General features: G+C 49.8%; 1 protein-coding gene across 4 annotated transcripts in view; it reads left to right on the top strand.

The window, feature by feature from the left end:
- The window catches only part of MPHOSPH9 (M-phase phosphoprotein 9), a 56,799-nt gene extending 46,065 nt beyond the window's left edge, over positions 1 to 10,734 (top strand). For 3 of the 4 annotated variants that reach the window (XM_008688821.2, XM_040620000.1, XM_040620001.1), the window contains 5 exons: positions 1,132 to 1,252; positions 2,068 to 2,171; positions 2,909 to 3,156; positions 3,462 to 3,530; positions 6,837 to 10,734. In XM_008688821.2, the coding sequence (XP_008687043.1) occupies positions 1,132 to 1,252; positions 2,068 to 2,171; positions 2,909 to 3,156; positions 3,462 to 3,530; positions 6,837 to 6,938 (644 nt within the window). In that variant the 3' untranslated portion in view covers positions 6,939 to 10,734. Of the gene's footprint in view, positions 1 to 1,131; positions 1,253 to 2,067; positions 2,172 to 2,908; positions 3,157 to 3,461; positions 3,531 to 6,836 lie in introns of those variants that run through there. The other variant, XM_040620002.1, reaches the window with a different exon arrangement.
- Positions 10,735 to 27,323: the final 16,589 nt, after the last annotated feature.

Raw genomic sequence — 27,323 nt, 5'->3', positions numbered from 1 at the left:
TGTGTGACAGGACTGCACGCTGGTGTTTGTGTGTTCCTGTGTGACAGGAGTGCACGCTGGTGTTTGGTGTCCCTGTGTGACAGGAATGCACGCTGGTGTTTGGTGTCCCTGTGTGACAGTGCGCGCTGGTGTTTGTCCCTGTGTGACAGGATTGCACGGTGGTGTTTGTTTGTCCCCGTGTGACAGGAGTGCATGCTGGTGTTTGTCCCTGTGTGACAGTGCGCGCTGGTGTTTGTGTGTCCCTGTGTGACAGGAGTGCACGCTGGTGTTTATGTGTCCCTGTGTGAAAGGAGTGCACGCTGGTGTTTGTGTGTCCCTGTGTGACAGTGTATGCTGGTGTTTGTCCCTGTGTGACAGGAATGCACGCTGGTGTTTGTTTTTTTGCGTGAGTGCGCGCTGGTTTTTATGTGTCCCTGTGTGAAAGGAGTGCACGCTGGTGTTTGTGTGTCCCTGTGTGACAGGAGTGCACGCTGGTGTTTGTGTGTCCCTGTGTGAAAGGAGTGCACGCTGATGTTTATTGTCCCTGTGTGACAGTGCGTGCTGGTGTTTGTGTGTTCCTGTGTGACAGGAGTGGGCGCTGGTGTTTGGTGTCCCTGTGTGACAGTGCGCGCTGGTATTTGTGTGTCCCTGTGTGACAGGAGCGTGCACTGATGTTTGGTGTCCCTGTGTGACAGGAGTGCACGCTGGTGTTTGGTGTCCCTGTGTGACAGGAGTGTGCACTGGTATTTGTGTGTCTCTGTGTGACAGGTGTGCGCACTGGTGTTTGTGTGTCCCTGTGTGACAGGAACGCGTTCTGGTGTTTGTCCGTGTGTGACAGGAGTGCGAGGTGGTCCACTGGTGTTTCCATCTTATTTCCAGTCGACTTCTAAAATCCTGAAAAACCAGTTTTGAGTCTGAGTGCTGACACTGCAGTCTGATACACTAAAATGTTGACAGTGGTTCCCTCTAGGTGTTAGGATTATGAATAATTTTTATTTTGTATGCTCTTATTTATCTTTCAAAAAGTTTTATGATGAAATTGTATTCCATTAAAGTTAGAAAAAAGTACTGAAAAAGGAAGTATGTTCTGCCACTATAATATATATATTATATAGAAGGAAAAGAATATTTCCTCTTCATTTTCTTCTATAGCAAAAAGAGAGATTATGTTAACACCAGTGACTGTGGCTTATAGTCCAAAGCGATCCCCTAAAGAAAATTTGTCCCCAGGATTTAGTCATCTACTGAGCAAAAATGAAAGCAGTCCAACTCGGTAAGTTCTCTAAAATAGTAGAATAAAATATTTTATTATTGATTTTTTTTTTAAAGTGTCAGCTTTATGCCTGTAGCTATCACTAATTTTTCAGTTGCCAGTGGGAACCCTGTGGATTTAAATCATTTAAATGAATGTCATATTAAAAATAAAAAAGTACTGTAATCCATGAAAAGTTTCATGTAATTCATGAAAACTATGGAAATTGGCTACTACTGAATTTAAATACTGCCTCAGAATCCCTTCCAGCTTTTGGATATAGAATGATAATTCTTTGTTTTCCTGAAAAGGTTTATGATACAGGGCAATTTTTGAGCCATTTATACAAGAAAGTGGGCTGTCCTGGTATGGCCCTGGCAATACACCTAAGTCTCCCCGGGTGTCTGAGACAGTTGTCCTCTCCCTGAAGTGTGGTCAGCAGTGTGTGCTCCTGTGGGGAGCCATGGACGCCTATGATGTAAGAGCTGGTGACCTGGCTGCATCAGGCTCTTGAGAAATCCCTAAAGCACATTGAACCTCAGTTTCCTCTTCTATAAAACGGATAATAATACCTGCCCTCCATATATTTATAAGGTTTTTAAAAAGATTGAAGGAGGTAATGTACGGGTAAATGCTTTAAGTCTCTAATATATAAATATAATTTTGCATTAAAAATATAAATTAAATTTCAGTTTTAGAAAATTATATGACCAGCTTTCTTTTTTAAAAATATACGTGAATATGTGAGTTAACTGGATGCCAGCTCATCTTTCTAGTGGAGATAGGGAAAATCAGTTAACATTTTTTTCTCACAAGTAACTTGCTTCATTCAATAGATTTGATATACTTTTGGATGATTTAGATACTGTTCCTGTGTCTGCATTACAACGTACCAATCCAAGAAAACAACTCCAGTTTCTTCCTCTAGATGATTCAGAAGGTATCTTTTCCTAAAAAATTATTAGCTATGGTTTTAGTCCTTCATTTTGTGAATTTCTGGTATCTTTTCAAGGTCCTAATTAGTATAATATCCTGCACTTAAATAATTTTTCTGCGCAAGGGCCTCTGAGAATAAGCATTTGTGATGCTCGTATTATGTGTCAGTGCTGTAATCCTCCTTGAAAAGTTGGGAAACTGAGGTACAGGCAATGTTAATGCTTACTTACCAGAGCCATACTGTTCAGTTTTTCTCTTTACTTTTATGTTCTGTAATTTCTGTGCAACTTAGGCATTGATGATTTTTTTTTCCTTTTTTTTCATTTATCTTTTAAGTTTGGAATAAAGTTACAGGATAATACATGTGAGTCATTGGGCAGGCCTCGTAAGATGCTAGCTCTGCACTGTTGCTGTGGGTTTCTGTCCACTAAATGTGTGTTTAGTGCTTAACTTGTTTTTTTTGCTTTAAGTTTACTTAAAGCTCTTTTAAGCTTTCAGAAAGTTTATATACCTTCACTTGGGGAAGTTCTACAGATTGTCAAACCAAGAGCAAAACTTTTAGAATTCTGTGGAGAGAAAGCACTGAATAAATACGATTGACTCTTGTGTCTCTTTTCATTACGTTTTTTGGTGTGTGGCAGCCCTTTCCAGAAAGTGAAGTTAGATAACATGTATAGTGATGTATATGATCGATCAGGAAAATTGATAAGAAATAAAAGAAATTTCTTTTCTCTCTGACAGAAAAAAAATATTCAGAAACAGCCACCGACATCCATGCTAATCATAGCTCTTCTCCCGAACTGTTGCCAAATGGAGTGAAGAAAGTGTCTGTGAGATCAGCCTGGGAGAAGAATAAATCAGTTAGCTATGAACAGTGTAAGCCCGCGTTAGTAGCACCACATGGTAATGATTTTGAGTATACAGCAAAAATTAGGACCCTAGCTGAAACGGAACGGTTTTTTGATGAACTTACAAAAGAAAAAGACCAGGTAAAAACAAACAAAAACTTAAAAAAAAAAACCTTTTTCTGAACTTCATGCTTACATGTGAGGAATAGTCAGAAGGGAATTACGGAGTCAGAGCATGCCAGGAAGTTACTGTGGCTGCCCACCAGAGCTGCGCTGGGAACGTGTTTGAGCGGAGCCGTCCTTGCTGAGCAGGACAGAGGGAACTTAGTGCAGGCGAGGCGGACGAGGAAGTACTAGGCCGAAGCCTGTCCTTTCCATTCTGTCACGTCCCTGCCATTCATCAGAATTCTTCTGTTTTTATTTGAATTTTTTTTGTGTGTTAACAGATTGAGGCAGCACTAAGTCGAATGCCTTCTACTGGAGGACGGATCACTTTGCAGACAAGATTAAACCAGGTGAAACGTCTTAGCTTGAGTCTGTGTTAGAGGCGTGCCGGCTGGCGCTCCATTAATACAAGATGGTGTGTTAGGCCTCCTGAAGCAGCTGGGCCAAACTCGTAGCCTTTTAGGAAGTGTTTGGTGGTGATAGTATATTTTAGAACTGCGTGCTGGCTTTCGGGAGTAAGAAGTGATTTTTCCTTTATACTTCATGAAAAAGACGTTCATGCCATGATGCAAATATGCCTTTGAACAGATTTTACATTAAATTAATCCTCTCACATTAAATGTTCCTTTCTTTGGTTTTTTTCCCCCCTCATCTCTAATTTATTTCTCAGCCCCTTTCCATTTAGTAAATATGTAAAACAGTCGCGCTTTGCAACCGGAATAGCTGTAGAGGTTAAAAAGAGAGGGATGGGGGCGCCCGAGGGGCTCAGTCAGTTAAGTGGCTGCCTTCAGCTCCGGCTGTGATCTCAGGATGCTGGGATCTAGCCCTGTATGGGGGGGGGGGGGTCCCTGCTCAGCGGGGAGCCTGCTTCTCCCTCTCCCTCTGCTTCTTCCCTGGCTCTTGCTCGCGCTCTCTCTCAAATTAATAAATAAAATCTTAAAAAAAGAGAGAGAGAGATGTGATTCCATTATTGAGCAGGAGATGGTGCAGCTGAAGCGGCTCGTGTGCGGTTCTTTTAGCTGCTTTCCAGAGAGAATTAAAATGCATGAAACCATGGGACATTTAAAATCTGCTTTTTTTGTAACATTCTAAGCATAACGACAAGGATAGGTCTCTTATATAACTGCATGTTTTGGCTTTTCAGTGCTTTGACTTCAGGAAAAATTCATTTTCAGATTGATGATACCAGAAGGAAAAAAAAAAAAGCCAGGAAAACCGCAGAGGTCTTTCCTTGGGCCTATAGGCCTCACTTCTCCTTTAGTAAGACTTTAAGTCTCTTACTGTTTTTGTTGTTCCGAAAGTCTTCACTCAATAATTTATAAGACTCAACACATGAAACTCTTCTTCCTTATTGGGAAGGCAGAAGGAAAACTTGTGAATACTCTGATTCTAAATTTATCTGAAACACTTGTTTAATATATTTTTATATAATGATTGTAAGCTTTTAAAATAACTTAAAAGGGAGTAGATCCTGTTCATACATGTCAAAGCTGTCTCGTCCAGTAAGGAGACCAGTAACAGCGAAAAGGGACTGAAGATGCTTATGTATGATTCATAAGTGAAAAAAGTAAAATTGGGCAAAAGATGAAAAATATTCAGCCTCACCAATGAGTAAAAAACTACACATTTGAACAGAAACATCATTTTTAAAAAAGATTTTATTCATTTGAGAGAGAGAGAGAGAGCGAGCGCTTGCACACACATAAGTTGGGGGAGGGGCAGAGGAACAGGGAGAAGCAGGCTCCCAGAGGAACAGGGAGCCCAATGTGGGGCTCGATCCCAGGACCATGGGATCATGACCTGAGCGGAAGGCAGACGCTTAACCAGGCAGACGCATAACCAGCTGAGCCACCCAGGTGCCCCAGAGCATCTTTTTTTAAAGATTTATTTATTTTTAGAGAGAAAGCATGCGTGCACTAGTCAGGGGAGGGGGCAGAGGGAGAGACTCTCAAGCAGATACTCCCCACTGAGCATGGAGCCTGACCTGGGTCGATCTCATGACCCATGAGATCATGACCTGAGCTGAAACCAAGAGCCAGACGCTCAACCCAATAAACCACCCAGGTGCCCCCAAAAGCATCATTAAAAAAACAAAACAAAACAAAACACCTTACATAGGCAGGTATTTAAACACACACACACACACACACACACACACACACACACAGAAAACAAAACAGTACCCAGGATGTAAAGCATATTCTCGTACACATTAGGTGGAAGTAGAAGTTGTTACAAACTTTATGAAATATAGTTTGACCTATATCTGAAGCTTTAGAATTTTGCATTTCTTCTGACTTAGTATTTTTACTTATGGGAATGATTCCTAAGGCAATACCTACAGATGTGTGCAAAGAAATCTTTGAAGACTATTTATTGCAGGGGCGCCTGGGTGGCTCAGTCGTTAGGCGTCTGCCTTCAGCTCAGGGTGTGATCCCAGGGTTCTGGGATTGAGCCCCGCATCGGGCTCCCTGCTCCTCTGGGAGCCTGCTTCTTCCTCTCCCACTCTCCCTGCTGGTGTTCCCTCTCTCTATGTCAAATAAATAAATAAAATCTTTAAAAAAAAAATCTTAAAAAAAATTTTATTGCAGCGTTATTTATGGTAAGTAACCTAAATTTCTACTAAAAGATTCTTGGTTAAATCTAATGGAATATTGCACATTAATTTAAAATGATATCATAGAAAGGTATTTCGTAACAAAAGTTCAGTTGAAAAAATGTTTTGAAGTAGAGAATTTGATTCTGTTTTTATTTTTCTTCTTAATGATGTGGATATCTACAGAAAAAAACCCAGGAAAGAGGCACTGGTTATTTTTACTCTTCTGTCTTCTAAATATTTTATTGTGAACGTGTGATCCTTTTTTAAATTTTATTTTAAATTTTTTAAAAGACTTTATATATTTGATAGAGTGAGCGAGTGAGAGAGAGCATGAGCCAGGGGAGGGGCATCCAGGGACCCCAGGATCATGACGTGAGCCGAAGGCAGACGCTTCACCGACTGAGCCACTTAGGCGCCCCTCGTGTGATCCTTTTAGAATTAAAGTTGTTAAAGAGGAATTTTTAAGTTTTATTTGAGGATACCGTTGGAGTTAATACTGAATAAAGTATCTAAAATGATAAATTTATATTCCAGGCACTATTTATTTAACAATAGTACTGCTTATTTAAAAATAGCAGTTGTTACATTGATTCTTTGTGAAATCTCTTGTTTCTTGGAAAAGACTCCTCCAGCGTGTTCCCTCCTTTGTAACTTAGAAATTCTTGTCAGAGGAAAGTTGTTTGACATACGCCTAAGTGGGATAAGGCACGTTTCTTCCGGTGAAGTGTGTGAAGTACCTTTGGGCTCCTCTCGCTCTGTCCTCAGTTCAGAACAGTCTGAGAACCACCGCGTTGCTGTCAGTTCTGTTGCTTTCGCTGAGGTTTCCACACCCTCCAAGCAGCACAGGGCCTGAGGCTGTGTCAAGGGGCCAAGGGGCAGCATTTGTTTTGAATGGTTGAAACACTGATTCAGTTGTTTAAAGAAATAATGTAAATAGGATGATTTGTGTAAAAAACACAACAACTCTGTAATTTGAATGTTTATACCTGCTCCTTAGCTAAGAGAAAGGAACTTGATGTAGAATTCTAACGAAACTTTTCCTGTTATTTTCCCTTAGGAAGCCTTGGAAGATCGTTTGGAAAGGATTAATCGAGAACTGGGCTCAGTTCGAATGACATTAAAGAAATTTCATGTTTTGCGCACCTCTGCAAATCTCTGAGATTTGTAGCCATTAAATTTTGAGACGTTTTTGTTTGCACTAACGTATAATTATGCACTCAGAAAAGGCAAACTATTTTGTACTGTTTATAAGCCTTCAAATAGTAGTTTTACAATCATGCTATTCTTTACACTTGCTGTTTTATACTTCAAATGGCCACATATTTTCAAGATATTTTTGTTATGCTCAGGAATCTCTTGTATATTTTACTATTTAAAAAGTGTTATTTTTAAATAGTATAAGTCTCCAGTTTATATCAATAGTAAGGAAATGTAAACAGGGAGCAGCTTGTTTCTAAACAAATAGTGTTACCCTTTTACAGTTAACTTTGCACACTAATTTTATATACTTGTTCTACATTGTGAATATGATCCTTTTTTTTAAATAAATGCTTAAGAATAGCTTCCATAATAATAGACTAATACATGCTGAATGCAAAAACAGAAAAATGCAGCATACCCTGGATTTTAGTTGTGTTGAGATTTTTTCCCTTAATGGTAATGCAGTTCCTGTTAGGAACATGTCTTAGAGTGAATATTAGAATAGTAATAATGGATATATTGGAAATAATGGAATATCAGAAAGCTTTGGAAACTGTGAATAACTCATTTTGTTTCCCTTGAACTTTATTGTCTCCAAGGAAAGAAAAATGAAAGTTGTAATTCTCTCATGTTGTCATACATGTAGTGCTTTTCAGAAAACGGTAAGCAGTTGGGGAGCTGTAGCTTTCTACCCAGCATTCCGAGTGGAACTGTGTGCCTCCTGTGGCCATAAGTTGGTGGATGAAGCTTTGATGAAAGACAGGCCACCCCCCAGTGAGGTTGTAAGGGCAGCCCTGGTTTCCTCCGTGTATAAGGCTTCAGCTGTCAGTCACCATGCAGATGTTTTTAACCCCGCTGCCCCCTTCCACCCCTGCCAAAAAGTCCTCCTGCCATAGCAGGTGCTGTAAGAACGTAAGATTAGAGCATCCTCCCCTGCTTGTTCACCAATAGGGGATGTGTGCAGATGGACTGTTGGGCCTCTCCTTTGGCCTTGCTGGAGGGCTCCTGCTCATGGCCGTGGCAGTGGGACGTGGGCAGGAGGCTGTGCTCTGATCAGCGGCACTAGCAGGTGTGTGTTCTCACTGCTGGGCAAGTCCGGGCGGCTCCACCGCCCGCTTTTCGGGTGGCTGGTCGGAATCCAGTGCCCACACATGCATGTACATGTTCATAAATGGACTCATTCCAAACTTTCAAAATTGATTCCCACTGATAATGCTCAGGTTTTAAAGTTTGGCTTTCTGTTGAGCTTTTTCTTCTTATGTGACTCTTAGTAGCTTGTAGTTAAAATGAGCCAAGCCAACCATCACTCCACTAGGGTCTACGAATGCCTTTGAGCAGGGATCTCAAACTATCTTTGAGCACCCTTCACCAAAGCTTACCTGATGCCCCAGCGGTGCTCCCTTCTCAGCTTTGTGGGGTGGGGGTGGGGGGTCCTCCATAGGGAGGGGCCATCTGACACCTTCCTCTCCTGTTCCTATCCATGAATTGAACCTTTGCTCCCAACTCCTACCACCAGTTGAAGACCTTGGGCTAATCACAATTATTCATCAACAGAATAAGTGCCTTTATTCATAGTATTTTCTTCTATTCTTTTTTTTTTTTTAAGTCAACTAGTTATAGTAAGGAATAAGCTAGTTTTAATCAAGCTCCAGTACAGCTGTGTCAAGGCCTAGTAAAGGGATTGACTTTACTGATGGTGTTCCCTTTGTGTTCCTATATGTGACATTAAAATCTAGCTTGAAAATTATTAGGATATTCAGTGTTCCCGCTTTTTATCACGATGTCCACTACCTTCTCAAGAGTAGCAAATTGCCATTTCAGAAGAGAGAGTTTTATCTTGTGAAGGAGTTACCTTCTTAGTAGTCTCTATTGGCTTATTCGAAGAAAGATCTGAAACCCCATCAAAACCTCTTCTGTGCCTCTCAGAAAACGACATGCTTTGATTCTTGAAACGTATCATAGATTGGAAGTGTCAGTCACTTAAGCATTTAAAAAACCTTGTTCTTCATAGCTGTGAAGAGGAGAACCAAGGAAAATCCTTTCAGCCACTTTTCCCATTTTTTGTGCTTAATTTACAAACACAGAACGCCCTACTTAAAAACTCAACCCCAAAGGTTTGCAATGTTAGAAAGTAGCTGGTGTCCCTGGGAGGTGAACTACTTGGTTCCCGGCTGGGGCTGAGCAGCTGGGGAGGAACACCTGAGTGCACCTTCCACTTCCAGGAAGTGCCTTTTTCCAATGCAAATAGAGTTCACTCTCTGTTTTCCCCTGGTCCTACCCCCTTCCTCTCTTTTCCAGAGCCCCGAGGCACTGTACTCTTCTGTGTTCCCGCTGAAGCAATGGAGTTGGCTAAGGGCAGAGCTGCTGGGCTGGGGAGGGAGAGCCAGGCGGACCTGGGTCACCACCAGGCTCAGGCCTGCCCGCCTCAGCTGCAAGAGATAAGATGAAGCAATAAGAGGCTTCCTTCCATTTTAAAGGAGATTATGTGAAGTACCTAGTGCTTAGTAACTTTTCAACAGAAGTACACAGTTCAGATTCAATCTGGGTTAATTAGGCATTTGAAGTAGTGATTTAGTACTTTTTAAATAGGAAAGTAGGTTGTGCCCCCAGCAATTGACTTAAAAATTACCTTGGTTGGTTGATGTTTCTGTTAGGTGGTTTTAAGGCGATCTCTCCACCTTTTTGCAAAAAAAGTGAGATTTCTTGGAGTTCAAATACTCTTCTTTTGGCGTGAGGTGTTTTTTTGTTTTGTCTTTTAAGTGTAACTGGTAACCTGTTGGGGAGAAGTTCAGAAGCATCTTAAATAGGTGATTTGGGGGTTATTTGATATAGGCTATTTTCCTTAAAAAAAAAAAAAAGTGTTGGCAGTGTAACCAAAACAATCACTTCTCTGAATGTTGCATAATTAGACCTCCACGGAGGTGGCCTGTCAGGTAGGACTGCAGGAAGGCCGGGCCTGCACTGGGCATCAGAAGAGCCACATGAAGATGAGGATTGTTTTTAGAGTTTGACAAACAACCAAACACAGGTTCCCCTTCTTCACTCTGAAAACCCAGGTGCTTTGCTGAATGCTATTTAAATTTGAATTCTGCACTTACATATGTAGTAAAATTAGACATTTTGTGATTTTAATTTTTATCTCAAAAGCAGTTTTCATTGAATTTTAATGTGCCACGTGTGCTGCGAGTCTTTAAGAAGCTTTAAAAAATAAGTGCATACCTAGCGCCCTTTAAGAATCATACAGGTAAATTATGTTTACCCGTCATGAGAGTGTGTGGTCATGAGATGTACAGGTCTGATTAAACCAATTATATCACACATTCTGCAGGAGATAATTTTTTGCCAAGAGTTCTGCGGCAGTTTGATAATATATTAAAGTACACCAGTATTCTTAGGACCTGTGTTACAAAGCTTTCTCCTTCTGATTTATGTTTTATTTCGATAGATGCCTCTCAAATAGGAGGAATCAAGCCATAAATCTGCATTTGCTGGACATGATACACCATGTCATCGCTGTGACTACAGACTTCAAAGATAACTGTCTTATTCACAATTGCACTGTAACAGTGACCAATATAATGTGAAACACTTGCTTCCTCCAGTGCTGCTGATGCTTAGGCAAAGACAAGTGCTTGCCGCAGTTGTTTTTAAATCTAGGCAAGTATCGGAGTCATGGAATTGTAAGCTCTGAGAGCAGGGACCATCATGTCTTCATTCTTGCACACAGGCACTCAATAAATATTTGTGGATGTGAACTGCCTTGTGATAGTAGTGTATTTATTCCTACCAGGTAACTATGGGATCTGCTTTTTGGTGAGGTTAAGGCCTCCAACGTTTGAGTGCAATCATGGCAAGGTTACAATGGTATCATCCAGGGGCTCAGTTTGGGGTGGTAGACAGGCAAGAGCCTCACTCTGGAGATCCCCGTATGCTCTGAAAACCCTTCTTAGTGGGACTTAAGGCACCTCTTGCTGGAAGGAAGAAAGTGAGGGTTTCCTATTTGTTGGGCCACCTTCACCGGTCTCAGAGTGATCGCCCAAGGATCACAAGACAGGTGTTTTGAGAGTTGTGTACCTTCTCTGGTTCTGACAGTCACCACAGGGATGAGCAGCTCTGGTGGTTTTGCTCTCTCGGACTTCATTGGAACAGTCTGGGACTGCTTTAATTTTAGCCCTTGCTCTTCCAGGGGAAAACGCTTTCACGCACAGAAGGTGATACTTGGTGATAGGTAAGCAAGGTTTTAGCGGTGCCCCGTTTAATTCCATTACTTCAGATCTTGGCAAATAAGGCCATTCCTGCTCAATCTAAATACACAGTTCACGACCTGTTTTAAATTTCACCCGGCACCCTCTCGGTCGTCTTGTTCGGGACTGGAGAGTCCAGTCGGGAGGGAACATCAAGATGAAGCTACTTCTGATCCTTTTCCAGTTCCTTGTTGAGATCGGGGACTAGGGCTTCACGCCTCCCTTCTGGCTGTTACTACTCCCGCTACTTCTGATGACCAAGGGGCATTTTCATCTTTTTAGCCCGGAGCGAACGTACTTGGTAGCGGGGCAAGAACTCACTGTCAGCTGCAAACCTGGTACAAGTATCCGGCATCTAGGTTTGGGCCTCATGAAGTCCTATGCAGTTCGTTTTCCTAGATTCGTCCTCTTACTGCTTAACTTCGTTTTTAAGAAAGCTATTTCAGAGTGACAATTGCTGCAAGCCTACTCGTCCCCTTCCGCAAGTGCACTTGGCTCCTCGAGTACAGTTACAGGCTGGCGGGGTTCGAGGAGCCAGGAGCCCCCCCACTCCCACCGCCCCACCCCGAGCGGGGAAGCGAGCCCAGGCCGCGGTGGGGAAGCAGCGAGTCGGCCCGAAGTTTGCCGGGTGTCTTCCGGCGGAGCCCAGCCCTCGGGGCGGGCGGGGGCGGCCCCTCGCCGGGACTCGCCGCCGCTCCCCGCGCGGCCTGACGGAGGCGCAGGCCCGCCGCCGAGTGGGGGAATGCGAGGCGGGCCCGGCGCGCACGGGCAGCAGCGGCCGCTGGGGCGCGCGGGGCACGGCGGCGCCGCGGCGTAGAGCTGTCAGCCCGTCCGCGGGCGCGCCCGGCCCGCGCCCCGCCGGCTGCCGCCTCCTCGTCCGCCTCGACCGCCGCGGCCCCGCGCCCAGCGCGACCCGCGGGGCCAGCACGTGCGCGCCCGCCGCCCGCGCCGACGGCCGGGGAGCATGCCCCGGGGGCCCGGCCGCTCGCCGGGGCCAGCTGGCGGCGGCGGCGGCGCGCGCGGAGCCGCGGGCGCAGCCGGCCGGGCCGGGGCCCGCGCCCTCCCCGGCGGCGTGAGGCGGCGGCGGCTCAGCGCGGCCGAAGAGGACAGAGCCGCGGCCGCGCAGAGTGGGTGAGAGTGTCTCCGCGGCCCGGCCGGAAGGCGGCGCGGCCGGGACCCTCCCCGGGCCGGCGGCGGGCCCCGGAGAGCCGGGCGCGGGGCGGCGACCCCGGCCGCGCGGCGGCCCCGGAGGCCCCGGCCCCGCTGGCCCGCCCGCCCGGGAGGGAAGGAGGAAGGGAGGGAAAAGTGGGAGACCCGGGCCCGGCCGCCCCGCGCGGGGAGGAGGGTGTGGCGCGCGCGGGGACCCCTGTCTCAGGAAGTCGCCCCGGAGCCCGGCCCCCGGGGACTCGCCGGCCCTTCGGAGTCGGGCCCCAAATGCTAATTATCGAATTTCCGTCGGTTGCGGCCCCGGGGCGCGGAGGACTCCCCTCCCCCCGTGACAAGTGTCACCGCGGTCAGGGGCAGGTGTGTGTGTGTGTGCAGCGCTGGGCCTGTCGGGTCTGGCCCGCGCTCTTGAGGAAGGGCCAGGAAGGGGCCGGGAGGAAGTGGTGGGCACAGCCCTCTGTGCAGCCTTCTGCCGTTTCCCGCCTGCAGCTGGACATCCCTCCAGCCCTGGCCCAGGCTGGGTGGGTTGTCTGGGGCCTAAGCATGGGGTGTGGCCCTCGGAGAGGGGCTAGAACTTAGAAGAAGGTGCTCCAGGTGCCCCCTCTGGCTGGAGGAAAATCTGGCCCATCTCCATCCTGAGAATCTCCCTTTCCTGTTGTCACCTGAGGTGCCAGCTGTCTTAGAGCAGGCAGCTTCCCCTTCCACACTACCCCTCATCCTTTCTTATCAGGGGCAGGGCTGATGGCGGTTTGGGGAAAAGGGAGACACTTCCTCCTCCCTCATAATGTGCAAATACCACCCCCCCCCCAAGAAACCCCAAACTGACATTCTACGTAAACAATGCGCTTGCTGTGCAAATGTCATTTGAAGACAAGTCCTCCAGCTCTGTCCCCTTTCAGCGGACCTGCTGCCCCTGTATAGAAATTCTGGATTCCTCATCTTACACTCCTTTCCTTACCTCTGAAATAGGGGCTGGGGCACTTCTGCAGTCTCAGGCTTGCCCACTTCCCCCTCTCCAGAATCGGGATTCTTCAGAGGAGACCTCGTTTGAGCATTTTTCTTGGTCCACTACCAGCTTTCACCCCAACCCCCGCCTGCGGGTCACTGGAGCTGATAGGATTGGGCCCTGTCCTTCCTCTGGCCCTGAACTAGCACCCAGGCCCCCAGCGTCACTGTCTCTGCTCAGAAGTGTCGCTGCACTTTAATGTCTCTTGTGTGGCTCTTATCGCTGTCTGCCTTATTTTACAGTTACTTTTTGTGCCTGCCTTTTATCTCCCCTGCTGGCTTGTGAGCTCCTGGAGGAGAGGCATGGGGTTTGATTCATCCCCAGTCCCCCGCCCTGGCTCAGTCCATGGCTAGATGGAGTCGAAGCCCCCTCCCCAGCTTGCCTCCGGGGCCCCAGCTCATCGGGCTCTTGGACTTTTGCAGTTAAATCATTTTTCTTAAGAGTCTGTGTGCCCTGATCAGAAGAGATTCCCCAGACCTCTCCTTCTGCGGAAGAAACACAGTGGGTTAGGTAGGGCTGTTTTTCTTATAGGGAGTAACTTGCCAGATGACTAGGACAGTACATGCTCTGCTCTTCTCTGGGTGCTGAGTGTGGAATGGCCTTTCTCTCTGGCCTCCCACAGCTCACTGTGTGCGGGAGGCAGTAGGGTAGAGAACTGGACTACCCAGGTCAAGGATCCAGGCCTCGCTGTCTTATGGCGTCTGTGTGCGCTTAACTAAGACACTTGGTTTCTCTTGGTTGGTCCTTACGGAATCTGAAAGAAAATTCCTCTGTACCGTACAGGCCCCTCGGGATCTGGGCCCTGCCTCCTCTCCTCTTTCTTATCGACTTTTCTATTATCAGAACTCAGGCTTGTCCTCACAGGCCTTCCCAGGGAAAGCTGATCACCTTCACCTTTGTGCTACGCTGATCTGATGCACCACGTGGAATGGCCGTCACCTGTATACAGGTGGCCCCCAACCTCCCCGCTTAGACTGAGCATCTGGGGGAGTGGCTCTGGAATGCTTTTCTCTGTATCCCCAGTGCCTGGCTCATGGTAGGCTCTCAGGAAAATGTTGGGTGAATGGTGAGGGGTCAGTTCAGGTGCCGCCAAGAGTCCTCACCTGAGGTCGACTTCTTGTACCTTCTCTCTCGGGGGATCCAACTTTCCTCCCTCTCTGAGGCCGATTTTAAAACCAAGCAGATGTTCTCCTAACCATCCCATCCGGTTAAGTCTTTCCAACTTGGTTTCTGAGAAGAGTCCGTCATGGAGAATGTGTACTTATATGTAAAGATTAGAAGAGGAAATTTCTGGTCCTTCAAGATCGTTGCCTTGCTGCTTTTGAAAAAGATGCCATGGGCTGTGTGCTCTGCAACCGAAGGGCTCTAAGGATCTCCCTCCTGAGGCGGTAGCGCTGGGCCGGAGCGGGGGTCAGAGTCCGCAGTCATGTGCTTGCTCCCCGCTTCTCAGCCTTGCTTACGTGAGATCAGTCCCTTTGCAGACAGCCATTCTGAAACCAGCTTAACGGGATCCCCTGCTGCCGGACACGGGCGCAGCTAAGCGGTCTTTGCATTGCTTCTCCGCAGCTCTTTCCGTTGATGTTTATTCAGCTTTTACTGGGGACCTGGGGATGTTATTAAATAGACCCACGGCAAATCTGAGTTTGGTTTGCTCAAAACCTGTAACGGGGCATTGTCCCCTCTGCTCAAGGCTTCTGACAGAGTGTTGCATGAAAAATTTCTCTTCCAGTTTAGGGCCAGGCAAACTTTGCCTCCGCTGCAGGAAACTAGGCTGCTCCGCTTTTGACCACGAGGAGGAAGGCGGGGAAGGGAAACACACGCCGTGTGTATACTACACACACACAGTGTGTGCACAGAGCTGCCTCGTGCGCCCTGTAGGTTAGGTAGTGTTCTTTCCCCATTTTCTCAGAGAAAGAAATTGAAACACAGGGAGATCAACTGATTTGCCGAAAGGCTCTCTGGATTTGTACCCGGTTCTGCCGATTCTCCCCTTGCCGCCCGCACTGGCTTTCTGAGTGATTATGGTTACCTTTTCTTCTTGGCTTCCAGAATGCTTGGTGCTCAAGGCAGCATTCAGTCTCACAACTGTATTCACTGAGCCTCATGGTCAGCGTATTTATTGCTATTTCCTTTGTCTCTGTGAGTCCGTAAATCTATATTCTTTTTTTTTTTTTAAGATTTTATTTATTTATTTTGTTTTCGAGCGAGCGAGAGAGAACGAGCATGCAGAAGCCGGGGACCGGGGGGGGGAGGTGTGTAGGAGCAGAAGAAGGAGAGAATCTCAAGCATAGAGCCAGACACAGGGCTCGATCTCACGATTCTGAGATCACGACCCGTGCTGAAACCAAGAGTTGGACGCTTAACCGACTGAGCCACCCAGGAGCCCCTCTGTCTGTCTTCTTTATAATTTATCACAAAAGGCTTCTGGAGATCAGGACAGATAAGTGAGTTAAATACGATAAGTAACATAGCACCTAAAACTTAGGCCAGCTCACGGTGTGGTTAGGGAGAGGTACCCCACAGTTAAGACAGGTTGTATGTGATAGGTGTCACCTAAAGGGCAGGCACAGGGGCCCCCGGCTGGCTCAGTCAGTGTGGTATGCGACTCAATCTCTTGGTTGTAGGTTCAGGCATCACGTTGGGTGTAGAGATTACTTAAAAATAAAATCATTAAAAAAAAAGATATTTAAATGGCAGGCACAGTTCAGAGGAGGAGACGCCCTTTCTGGGTAGGGCAGTCAGGGCCGACTTCCTGGAAGAGGTGGGATTTGAACAGGCCTTGAAGAATGGGTGGAGTTTTGATAGCCACGGCACCTGTAAAGGTCTGTGGGATATATAGGGTCTAATCACAAAGGGCCCCTCCAGAAAAGTTCTGGTGTGAAGGGAGGGGATTGTTCTGGAGGGTGAAGTGGGGGGTCTGGTGATGCCTTTTTACATTGTCTGCCGCGCTGACAGAGTGCTTGAGAACACTGGAGTTGGGAGGGTTGCACCCTGGTAAAGACCAGAAGCTGAGGCCAGCAGAAGCAAAGTGACTTGCCCAAGACCCCTCTTGCAGCCTGGAACCCAGGTCCCTGATGATCGGCTCAGTGCTCGCTCTTGACACCAGCAAGGAAGATGGCAGCAGCCTTGCATATTCACCGTTTCTCCCCTAAAATGGTGACTCCATCACCCCCAGCCCAGAGAACACCATGACAAACCCAGGCTCAAGCTTTGTGGCCAAAGACATAGAGAGAGCACTGTTGGAGAGGAGAGCTGGCATTTGCTTTCATTACTCATATTAACAACTGCCCTTGCCAGAGGACGGGAGGAAAATTCACCAACAGGCAGGTTCCGGTAACAGACAAATCAAAAACCCAAGCAATAGCCTTGGAGAAGAGCATGGAAAAAGCAGTTTCCCAACCTCTCCTGGCTGAAGTCCCTCATCCTTCGCAGAGCTTTCCTGTTGTGGGAATGGGGTCAGGAGTTGGGGTGCAGGGGGAAAGGCGGAGTCACCAAGACAGCAGCAGGACTCAGGTGACCCAGAGGCGGGTCCCGTCTCAGAGACCTGTGATAGGCGGGGTGTGGATGTGCCCCCCTGCAGCCGAGGGGGTGATAGCCCTGCAGAGCAAAAGACCTCCTGTTACAGGAGATGGTCTGACACCTGTGCACACCGCCCAGGCTCCTTAATCCCAGTCCCTCTGTATATAAAGTGCCACCAATATTGCATCGGCGAGGGCAAAACCACCGTCCTAGGGGATGAGCAGGGTTAGGTTCCTGCAAGCCTCTGCTCACACGTTTGTTCACCGATCAATACATTACCTGTTTTATGTTTCCGTTCAAAGATGCCTTATTTAATAGATACTGTTATTCATTAACATTGAACTCCACCAACGGCAGCTATCACTCACACCTGAATGCAGCTTATCTCACTCAGGTATTTCCTCCGTGAGGCACATCGCTGCTACAGGGGAGCGTGCTTCAGCAGTAGGCCCCTGGCCACTTTCAAGGGTGAAATCACCAACAAAAAAGCACAAAAATGTGAAAAACGTGGCACGGATCCCAAAAAGGACGCTTGTTTTCGGTCTGAGAGCTGAAAGCAAAAGGCAGAGTCTCCTGTTCAACCTTAGTTGGGATCCCACACTCCGGGGAACTCAAAATTTGTTGCTGCCCCGCACATGTTGGCAGATGACCACGTAAGCCCCATGAGCGTTCATTGTAGCGAGTAAGGAGTTTGTAAATACGGAATCCGTGAATAATGAGGACCTACTTGTATAGGCAAAGCACATCCCAACGGCCTGTGTCAACATGAGTGCCAAGGCATTCCTCAGAGATAAGGACGGACTGTTGCCCGAGTTTTACAGAAGAGGAGATGGGGTCAGAGAGGTCTCCTAACCAGCTCCAGGTTGCAGGCGCCAAGATTTGTATCCGCCCCTTGTTGGCCCCTGGCTTGGCTCTTCCTCCTCATCTGTGGCGGTACTTGCGGTCAGATTCTTTTCTCCTAGTGTCTCCCCCGGTGCAAGGACCTCGTCGGTCATCTGTGTCATCGTGTCTGCCCCCATGGTGTCCCCAGCACTTAGCACGGGCCACCTCGGTGGTGCTCAGTACATACATGGGGAATGGAGGCTGGGGCTGCGGATTCTGGGCTTTGCTGTCTCTGGTACCAGAGAAAGGAAGAGTACTCGCCATAGGTCCCCTCCCTCAGCTCCCCCGTGCCCTCTTCCTGAAGGGCGCCCACCTCTCCTTTCCACAAGCCTGCAGGTCGGAGGTGCCTGTGCCCCACCCCCACCTGCACACACACAAGGGAGGGTCAGCAAGCCCACGTAGGTCCCTCAAACTGCTCTTTGCTGAGAGGAGCGAAGGGTAGTCCTTCACCCGAAGGAACGATCCACTTAGAGATGTGCTTCAGGCCAATGTGGGGCTTCCTGTGGCCTCAAATTCCGGCCTTCTTACTCCTGGGAACCTTTCCAAAAACGTTTTGCCCCAGGTACCCTTAGGGAATACGGATGATTGCTCGTTCTCTCCGAGGCTCTGTTTCCCCTTGCAGAGGGGGTTCCTGGTGATGGACAGAATCTTCTCTTTTGGCAGCCGGGGGGCTTTCCTCCTAGGCCTCCGTAGGGTCTGGCTGACTCATCAGTGGTGCCGTGGAGCAGGGTGCCAGTGCTTTCCCCACGGCTGGCCTGCCAGGACTGAGTCAGGCTCTGCAGCCTGCTGGGCTCACCTGGCCTCTTTCCACCAAAGAATCCAGCCCCCGCTGGGGTGCTCACGGGGCAGCGGGGTGCTGTGTAAGGCCAGTGGAGGGAGGGCCAGCACTGTGGGTGTTCCCAGCTGTCCCCCTGCTGTCTCTGCAGCCCTTTGAAAAGCCATCTCGAAGGGGGTGTGAGGGTGGGAGTGTGTCAGGGCAGGAGACCATTCCCATTTTCAGTGGAGAACAGCTTCTGTGGGCCCAAGGTTGGCCAAGAGGCGGGGCTTCCCGGCCGGTCTGAGAACTCGGTTAAGGCCAGGTTAGTGATAGCGCGTCCCTTCCCCTCCTCTGTCCTACTGAAGGGCCCATTAATTGCTTTGCTTTTCTTGGCACTTTGTAAGACTTGACTTTTCACTTGTGTTTTCATGAGAGGGGAAGGAAAAAAAAAAACCAAACATTTTCTGCAATTACAATTTTTCCCTCTTGGGTAATCACAATGGAAAAAAGCATTTAAGGCCTTTGGAAACCACACATAAGTGAGGCTTACCGAGTCGGGGGGAACATTCATCAGGGACGGCCAGACATGGAGGCAATTCGGCGGCTCCCGTGTAGGGAAACAATCATTTCACATTTATTTTGGGTTTGCTTGTTGCAGCATATTTCAATTAGTTCGCCAGTGTTGTGCATCTGACAGGCCAAACGTTTACTGTGGTTGAACCATCTGGGAGGTGGGAGGCCTGCAGCCTTCCCCAATGGCAGTCGGTAACTTCTAGTTTAAAGGAAATTTGTTTGATGTGTTCAAGAACCCGACACTAAAACACCATTAATAACAAAAGCCTCAAGAGTCCTGAAAGCACACTCGCTTGTTTCGCCATCAATTGGACATGCCTAACCCAAGACCTCATTTTTCCTCTGTGCGGGTGACATTTTCCAATACAGTGAAGCAAAGTTCTGAAGTGGCTTCTTTAATTGGTCCAGAGCAGGATTTATATTAAGCCAGTGCGGAAAGGAGCTCATTAATTTGTAGCCGGGTGCAGCGCCCCCCGTGTCTTTGCTGTGGGGAGTTGCAGGCGAGGTGTTTCACGGATCCCGGCATTAGTATGCAGCCCAGCTCCCGTCCTGCACAGTGAGAGAGAACGCTAGTTTTATTTCGGTTCCCAGCCTTCGGTGACTCACTGTAGCATCGTGAGTCCGCGGCAGCGACTGCTGACCAGCTCAGTCCGTCCTGCTCGGCTTCGCACCACGGTGTAGAGCGCTCATTTTGCTTTCTACCTGTGTGATTTCCCCTGGCTAAAGGTCTCTTTCCTGAGGAATGTTCTGCCCGACTTTCCAGCAGGGGGGAAAACAGGAATTCAGAATCTTACGGAGTGAGTGGGGCGAGCCGGAAGGAGCACTGGAAAAAACCAAGTCCAAGGGTTTGACCTTTCTGCGGGGAGGAATGACTTTCCATTTCCCTGAAACCTTAAGATCCCAGGGCTGGGCGTGGAGCACAGTGGAGACTCAAGCACACGGTGGTGAATGGAGGCCGGCTCATAAATTCTGGGCCATCCAGTTCACTCGCGTTTGTCCTGGTGGCCTGGTAGCTGCAGGACTGGGGTTAGGAGGGTTTAGGCTAATAATGGCATGCGTCTCCTACCCAATTAGGTCGGCCCATAATTATGGACTTTTCCAGATACCGGGAGTCCTGCTCCAGGAGAAGGCGGCTCTTCCCTCTCGAAACCACAGGGGGAATCCCTGGTCTGGCCCAGCTGCACCTCAGGCTGAGGGACCTTGGCTTGCTTGCCTTCGAATCCCCAGTGCCCAGCACAGTGGCTGGTGGTGATTCAGGGCCTGATGACCATGTTGGGAGAGGCAGTGACTAGAGGTCCAGAGGTGAAGGGCCGTCTCTCATTTATCCACCTTTTATAATGACTTCCGTAACACAGAGCGCTGTTGCCTGATGTGCTTCCTTGACCCACATAAATGCTGCTGTGCCCATTTTACAGGTGAAGAAACAGAGGCCCGGAGGGGTCATGATTTGGCACCCAGTGCTTTCACCTGCCCTGTTTCACACGTGGGGACACCATAGCTCAGAGAGGTCATGATTTGGGGAACCACAGAGGAAGCTCACTCTAGACCCTAATGTCCCGATTCCTCACATCCGTGCTCGTGTTCAGTCACATTATTACACTGTCCTGTCAGTATTTCCTGATGCGGTCCAATCTCAACAGTGCACGATACTTCTCAGTTTGGGTTTGTATGTGCTTTTCTTGCTTTTTTTTTTTTTTTCCCAGAGGGGAAAACAGAGTTCCTTTTCTGTTGGTTCTGTAGTTTTTGCTTTTCAAAGAGGCCAAAGGGCTCCACAAACTTAGAGCAGATTCCCCGAGACGGGATCGCAGGCTCTGAGGTGGTGCCCATCTGTGGATATGATGCTGCGGACAGTTCGGGTCCTGTTGTCCAGTCTGTCAGCCGTGCACCTGGGAGGCTCGCAATTGGAGATGCAAAGCGGGGCGTAGGGCTGCTGGCTGTGTCCAGTGCCTTTTTCCCCCCCTGAAACGAGAACAGCTTTCCTCCCAGTGGCAAGTGCTGGCTGGTCAGTCCCTGTGGGTAGGGAGGGGGCAGGCAGTTTTTTAAGGGGCACCATTCAGCATGAGCCTCCAGAGTAAGCTTGTCCAGAAGGGGAGGCCCCGCTCACCGTCCACTCTGGGTTCTCATCTGGGGCTGGGTCCACTTGGTCTGTGTCTGTCCCCTCCTCCTGCCTGACTTCCTTAGTGTCTCAGGGCTCCTGGGAGCAGGTGAGCTGTAGGCCTGCGCCTGGGCTGAGAGAAGCAGGTGCGCCTATACGGGAGCTTCTGGCTCGGGTCAGGGTCCCTTCAGCAAGTGTTACAGGGTTTGCTTTTCCCAGAGGGCTTAGAGGCATGTGTCCAGAGTGGCCGATTTGGATCCTTGGTCCAGACAGAGACGCATCCCTGGAATTCTTCATGCTACATAAGTCACCCCCTGGACGGTTGTCACCTTGGGACGGCTCCCAGGCCCAGGTGACACAGCCAACCAGTGGGGCTCTCAAGGGCAGGGGCCGAGTTATCCCTTTTTGGCTTCCTTGGAGTGCATTGCCCGGTTGTGAACTTGGAAAAGAGGTTCACGAAATCTCTGAATGCAAGGAGACGTGGGGAAGGTGGCCTGGCCCACCTGCCCCCCCCAGGTGGCTGCTTGCCTGATTGTTCCTGACTGGTGCTTGGAATAACCCAGAAGGATTCCCAGCCTTTGGCTATGCTCGGGCCTGGACATGGAGGGAAAATGGAGGTTCCAGCCTGTGTGGCACCCAAGAGCCGGGGAGCAGGCGGGAAGGGCCGCTCGATGTCCTTTCCTTTCTTCGAATTGAAGTGAAATTCACAGAACATGAACCGCTTTGGAAGTGGGCAATTCAGTATCATATATAACCCTTCACAATGCCATGCAAGCACCACCTCTGTCTACTTCCAGAGCATTCTCATCGCCCCGGAAGGAAACAGCCGTTAGCAGCCACTCCCCACCCCCTCCCCCGCTCCTGGCCACCACTAATCTACTTTCCACCTCTATGGCTCTTCCTATTCCGGGCATCCCATAGAGAGGGAGTCGCACAACGTGTGACCTTTTATGTCCAGCTTCTTTCACGGAAACATGACGTTTTTGAGGTTCATCCGCGTTGACTCAGGGGTCTGTGCCTCATTCCTTTTTTTGTGGTAGGTGACACACACACCCCATCAAATTCACCATCTCAGCCATGTTTGAGTGTCCAGTCGGTGGCAGTAAGCACACTCACACAGTTGTGCAGCCCCCGCCACCATCCGTCTCTGGGACGTGCTCATCTTCCCCAGAGCGAGACTCTGTCCCCACGAAACACGAACGCCCTCTCCCCTGCCCCCAGCCCTGGCGGCCGCCCTTCCACTTTCTGTCTCTGTGAGCGGGACTCCTCTGGGTCCCTCGTGTATGTGGAGTCACACGGAGTTTGTCCTTTTGTCACCGGCTTACTTCACCGAACATAATGCCCTCAAGGCTCATCTCTCTTGTAAGTTGAGGCAGAACTGCATTGTTTTTTAAATTTATTTATACGAGAGAGGGAGAGCGAGCGAACAGGGGAGGTGGCAGAGGGAGAAGGAAAAGCAGAGTCCCCGCTGAGCAGGGAGCTGGATGCAGGACTCAGTCCCAGGACCCTGGGATCATGACCTGAGCCGAAGGCAGACGCTTAACTGGCTGAGCCACCCAGGAGCCCCTGCATTTTTTTCTTTTTTCTTTTGGCTGAATCATGTTCCTCTGTACGGATGGGCCATGTTTTGCTTATCCACTCATCTGTCAATGGACGCCTTGGGCTGTCTCTGGGCCAGTGAGTTGTTGACTCCGGATGGGACAGTGAAACACAGCCAGGCTCAGAGGGCCTGGGGTCGGGGGGCCGGAACTGTACCATTTCCGAGGGGCTCAGCCTTTGACAGTTGCACCTTTCTGTGCCTCAGTTTCTGTATCTGTCCAGCGGGGTAGAGATGGTCCCTTCCAGGGATGCCGTGCGGCTGCAGCAACTGGACGTGCGTGTGTGTGGGGTGGGGGGTGGCTTGCACACCGAGCCGCCGTCTTCCTTCTCAGGAATGTAAGCCTGGTGGTGCCTGGCCTTCCGCCCACCTGGGCTCCCCTGTGACTCCCACTTGCTGGAAGTTTCTCTCCCTTGCCGAGGTTCCAGGACCAGGCCCAGGAGAAGGAGGTGGCCGTGTGTCCTGCCTCTTGGTGGCCTTCAGAGCCCTGGCTGATGCCTGCTGATAGCAGTAGGAGACACATGGCTTCCTGAAGCCCTGTCCCCTGGGCCCCTCCCTCAGTGCTCCAGGAAATCAAAGCCAGAGGGTTGACGTCGGCAGCCTCCTGGTGGCTGAGTTGGAGCAGAAAGCCAGTCTGGAATTCACTAAGTCACACTTGCCTTCATTAGGCTAATTAACTTTCGATGTGAATTAGCTTTATGAGCTGATTTAGGAAATCCATTACCATCCCGGGGCCGGCTTGGTGAGCAGTGGTGCCTCCATGTCCGCCAATTAGGGGCGCTTAATTATTAACCCAGGGCTGGGTGGCTAATGAGGGCTTGCCTTCACCACGCTTTATTTGAGAATTCTAAGGCCTTTTAAAATTAACCGTAATGTAGTTAAAATCGTACTAGGAATTCTAAGTTGTGACCCATGTTGCAGATGACTTGGAATGTAAACTGAGGCAGAGGGTTGATTTGTGGAAGTTCACGCAGAGGGAGAGTGAGGGGGATTCCGGGTGTGTAAACTGCCGGCTAACGGCTAATGGGGGGCGCTCACTGGCTAGGTTCTCAGGCTAGCCTAGCCACAGAATTACCACCTGTCAGGTGCCGGGGTGACAGAGTTCTCGAGGCACCTCTTCTGACGGCCCTCTGCCGTTAAGCCCATTGTACAGATGAGAACACAGGCCCAGAGGGGAAAAGTGACTTCCCGGCGGACACGGAGCTAAGAGACTCAAATCCAGGCGTCCTGGCTCCCACACTCCAGGCTCAACGGCCACTTTACATGGCTTACCACCCCACGGACCCGTTCTGGAGTTAAGTATGCTTTTGAGAGCCCACCCGGGAATCTAAGCATTATGTAAACTTTCTTTTCTTTTTTTTTCTTTTAAGTGGACAAACTTGTCCCGTGGTGCACTCGGAGGAGAAACACTTCTTACTTTCAAGGCTTGAGTGGAGCCTTCCAAGGCTGCAGTGAAGAGAGTACTTGTTTGTACCGGAATGTTTGTGCCGGAATGTTTGTGCTGGGGGTGGGGGGTGGGGGCGTGCACGGGCGCCCTTCCCTTGCTGGCGCTCCCCTACACGGAGCCCGTGTGTCCGGGACCCTGTGAGCCACCGGCTTCGCCAGCTCTTCCAGGGGCGTGTCACGGATGGTGATCTGTGTTGTCAGAGACCCGGTGTGCTGTCCCCTGTTTCCACGGCTCAGGGGCCTGTCCTCGCTGCTTAGGTGTTGGTCACCGGGTGGCACGGAGCTCTGGCAAGCCCCCACGCAGCTGGAGCTGAACAGACGGGGGTTTCAGGAGGTAGAGGTTTTATTTTTAGCCCCTCAGCCTCTGTGATTCTATCACTATGGAGATACCAGGCTGGGGGCCCACGAGGCTCCGCGCTTCTCCTGCCAGCGAGGAGAGACGGTCCTGCTCCCTTCCTGGAACTTGGTTCCCTGGGCTTCTTGGGCAATACCTCCGTCTGTGTGTGTGTGTGAGAGAGAGAGAAAGACAGACAGATACTACTGCTGCTGCTCACGATGGGGAAGGACGAGCTCGGGGACCCCAGCCCCGCGTGGAGGCCAGTGTCCGCAGCCACCTTGTGCCTTGGCTGGACGGTACCAGGAGACCCGAGGCTCCGCGTACCCTGTGCCGTGTGACCTCGGGCAGGGTTGCTCCCTCTCCCTGGGCCTTCACTTCCTCACCTGACAGTTTGGGACAATCCTTTGCTGGATCTAGGGACATAATGGATGGGGGCAAACTTTGAGTCTGCAGTGAGGTTTGAGTGCCATGGGTGTGTGTGTGTGTGAGTGTGTGTGTGTGCATGTGTGTGTGTGTGTCCAGTAATTATCGTGACGCCAAGGTCACCCTCAGTAGATCATCTAGAATTTTTCCTGCTCCTTCATCTTGCTACTTTTCCCCATCATTTGGCTTCTCCATTCAAAGGCAGAGAAAGAGGAGGTTGGAGGGAAAAGTATTTATCCTTTCCATACATTATCATAAAAGCTATATTGAGGGGAGTTGAAACCGACCCCTCTTCCCCCTTCCCATGTGCCATCCCGTAGAATTTATGAAAATCCTCTCTCTTCTGTTCCTGTGGCGAGCACACTGCTTTGCCTCTGGCGGGAAGGGACACTTGGCACCTTAACTCTGTTCCTACGGTGGACGGAACCGAGGCTCCGAGGGCTGTTTGTCCCGAGTTGTGCAGCTGGAAACACCGGGGCTGGAGCTGGTGTCTCTTGCTTCTGCTACCAACACCCTCCCTGCGGCTCCGCACAGAACGGCAGGCATAAAGTGGGCAGATGCCACTCTTTTCAAAAATCCTCCTTTTAAAATATCAGGCTTGGCTATTATCCAAAAATAGGAAATAATGAGCGTTGATGAGGGTGTGGAGAGATGAGAAGCCTTGTGCACGTTGGTGGGGAAGAGAAACGGGCAGCTGCTGCAGCAAACAGTCTGAGGGTTCCAGAAACGGCGAGACACAGAGTCCCTCTGGGACCCAGGGGTTCCACTCTCAAAAGCATTGAGAGCAGGGATCCGAGCAGATGTTTGTACACCACGTTCCGAGCATCACCGTTAACAGCCGGAAGCTGGGAACAACCCAACTGTCTATCACCGATGCACGGACAAACGTGGATGGCCATCCAGGGGAATATCATTCGGCCACGAAAAAGGAGGGAAGGGCACCCGGGGGGCTCAGTCGGTTGAGCGGCCAGCTCTAGGTTTCAGCTCAGGTCGTGATCTTAGGGTCGTGGAATCGGTCCTGCGTCAGGCTCCGCACTCAGCCCAGAGTCTGCTTGAGATTCTCTCTCCCTCTGTTCCTCCCCCTGCTTTCTCTCTCTCTCTCAAATAAATAAATAAATCTTTAAAAAAAAGGGGGGGGGTTTCTGACACGTGCTACAATGTGGATGAAGCTCAGAAACATTAAGGTGTGTGAAAAAAGCCAGTCACGAGAGAACAGTGTTACATGATCCTGCCCGTATGCGGAGCCCAGAATGGGCACATTCTTAGAGACCGAAAGTAGAGCAGTGGTGACCGGGGTCGGGGGAGGAGTTACCGTGTAGTGGGCACAGAGCTTCTGTTTGGGATGATGAAAATGTTCTGGAAATCGTGGTGCTGGTTGCACAACACTGAATGTCCTGTGAATGGTACACTTAAAAATGATTAAAATGGAAGGAAAAGAAAAACCCCAAACAAACCCAATCAGGCTGGTCTTGGAACATCAGGTGAGGCTTGGGCTGGATCCCACCTTGCTTTTACTTTTAGGGAGCACCTAGCTTCCCCCAGGCATCGGCAGAGGCCTGGCCGAGGCCCCCCACCCGCCCCCGCTCGGCAGCAAGCTGCGCACTGGTCCTCCTGCTCTTCGGGGTGGCATTCCTGGCAGTTAACGGCCAAGCCCAGTCCCTGTGTGTGCACGACCTCTGTCTCTATGGAACACTTGTGCACCTGACGTCGGGCATGTCCTTTTATGGCTCTGCTTGCTCTCAATGAGTGGAAAGACAAATACCTTTTCAAAGAGCAGATGCCATCTGCCCAGGGTCGCTGGCGTCCACAGCTGCAAAGCGAGTGGGAGCCGCTCTGCTGAGGGCAGGTGCTGCAGCCCCCAGGGGTGCCGGGCGGGGGTGTGCAGGGGAATGGACCCCGCGTGTTGTCTAGGCCACGTGCAGACAGCGTGGGTGTGGAGTGCGGCCCTGCCGTGGACCTGCTGTGTGGACTGAGTGGGTCACCGGCTCTCACTAAGCTTCTGTTAGCTCCCCTGCCTTTTGGCTGGTTGTGAGATTTCAAAGAGAGATGTGTGCCTCGCACGGTGCCTGGTGTCTCACAGAGCTTGGCAAGCCTTTGAATCGTCCTTGTGTGGCCTGCAGAGGTGCTGGGATCTTGGGTCTCTACTCGGGAGAGGTCCCAGGCTTCCAAGAGGTCTGGAAGTGCAGCAGAGGTGTGGCTGGCTGGGCGGGTGAGGCCTGCGGACTGGGAGGAAGGGGCGATGTGATTGGCAGGGTTCCAGGCCACACCAAACTCCCCCTGTGCCTCTTGGGCCTCCTGCTC

This window comes from Ursus maritimus, unplaced genomic scaffold (genome assembly GCF_017311325.1).
Source record: "Ursus maritimus isolate PB19 unplaced genomic scaffold, ASM1731132v1 scaffold_33, whole genome shotgun sequence".
Classification (NCBI taxonomy): Eukaryota; Metazoa; Chordata; class Mammalia; order Carnivora; family Ursidae; genus Ursus; species Ursus maritimus.
Note: the sequence above shows the minus strand (reverse complement) of the source record. Positions and strands in the feature narration are given on the sequence as shown.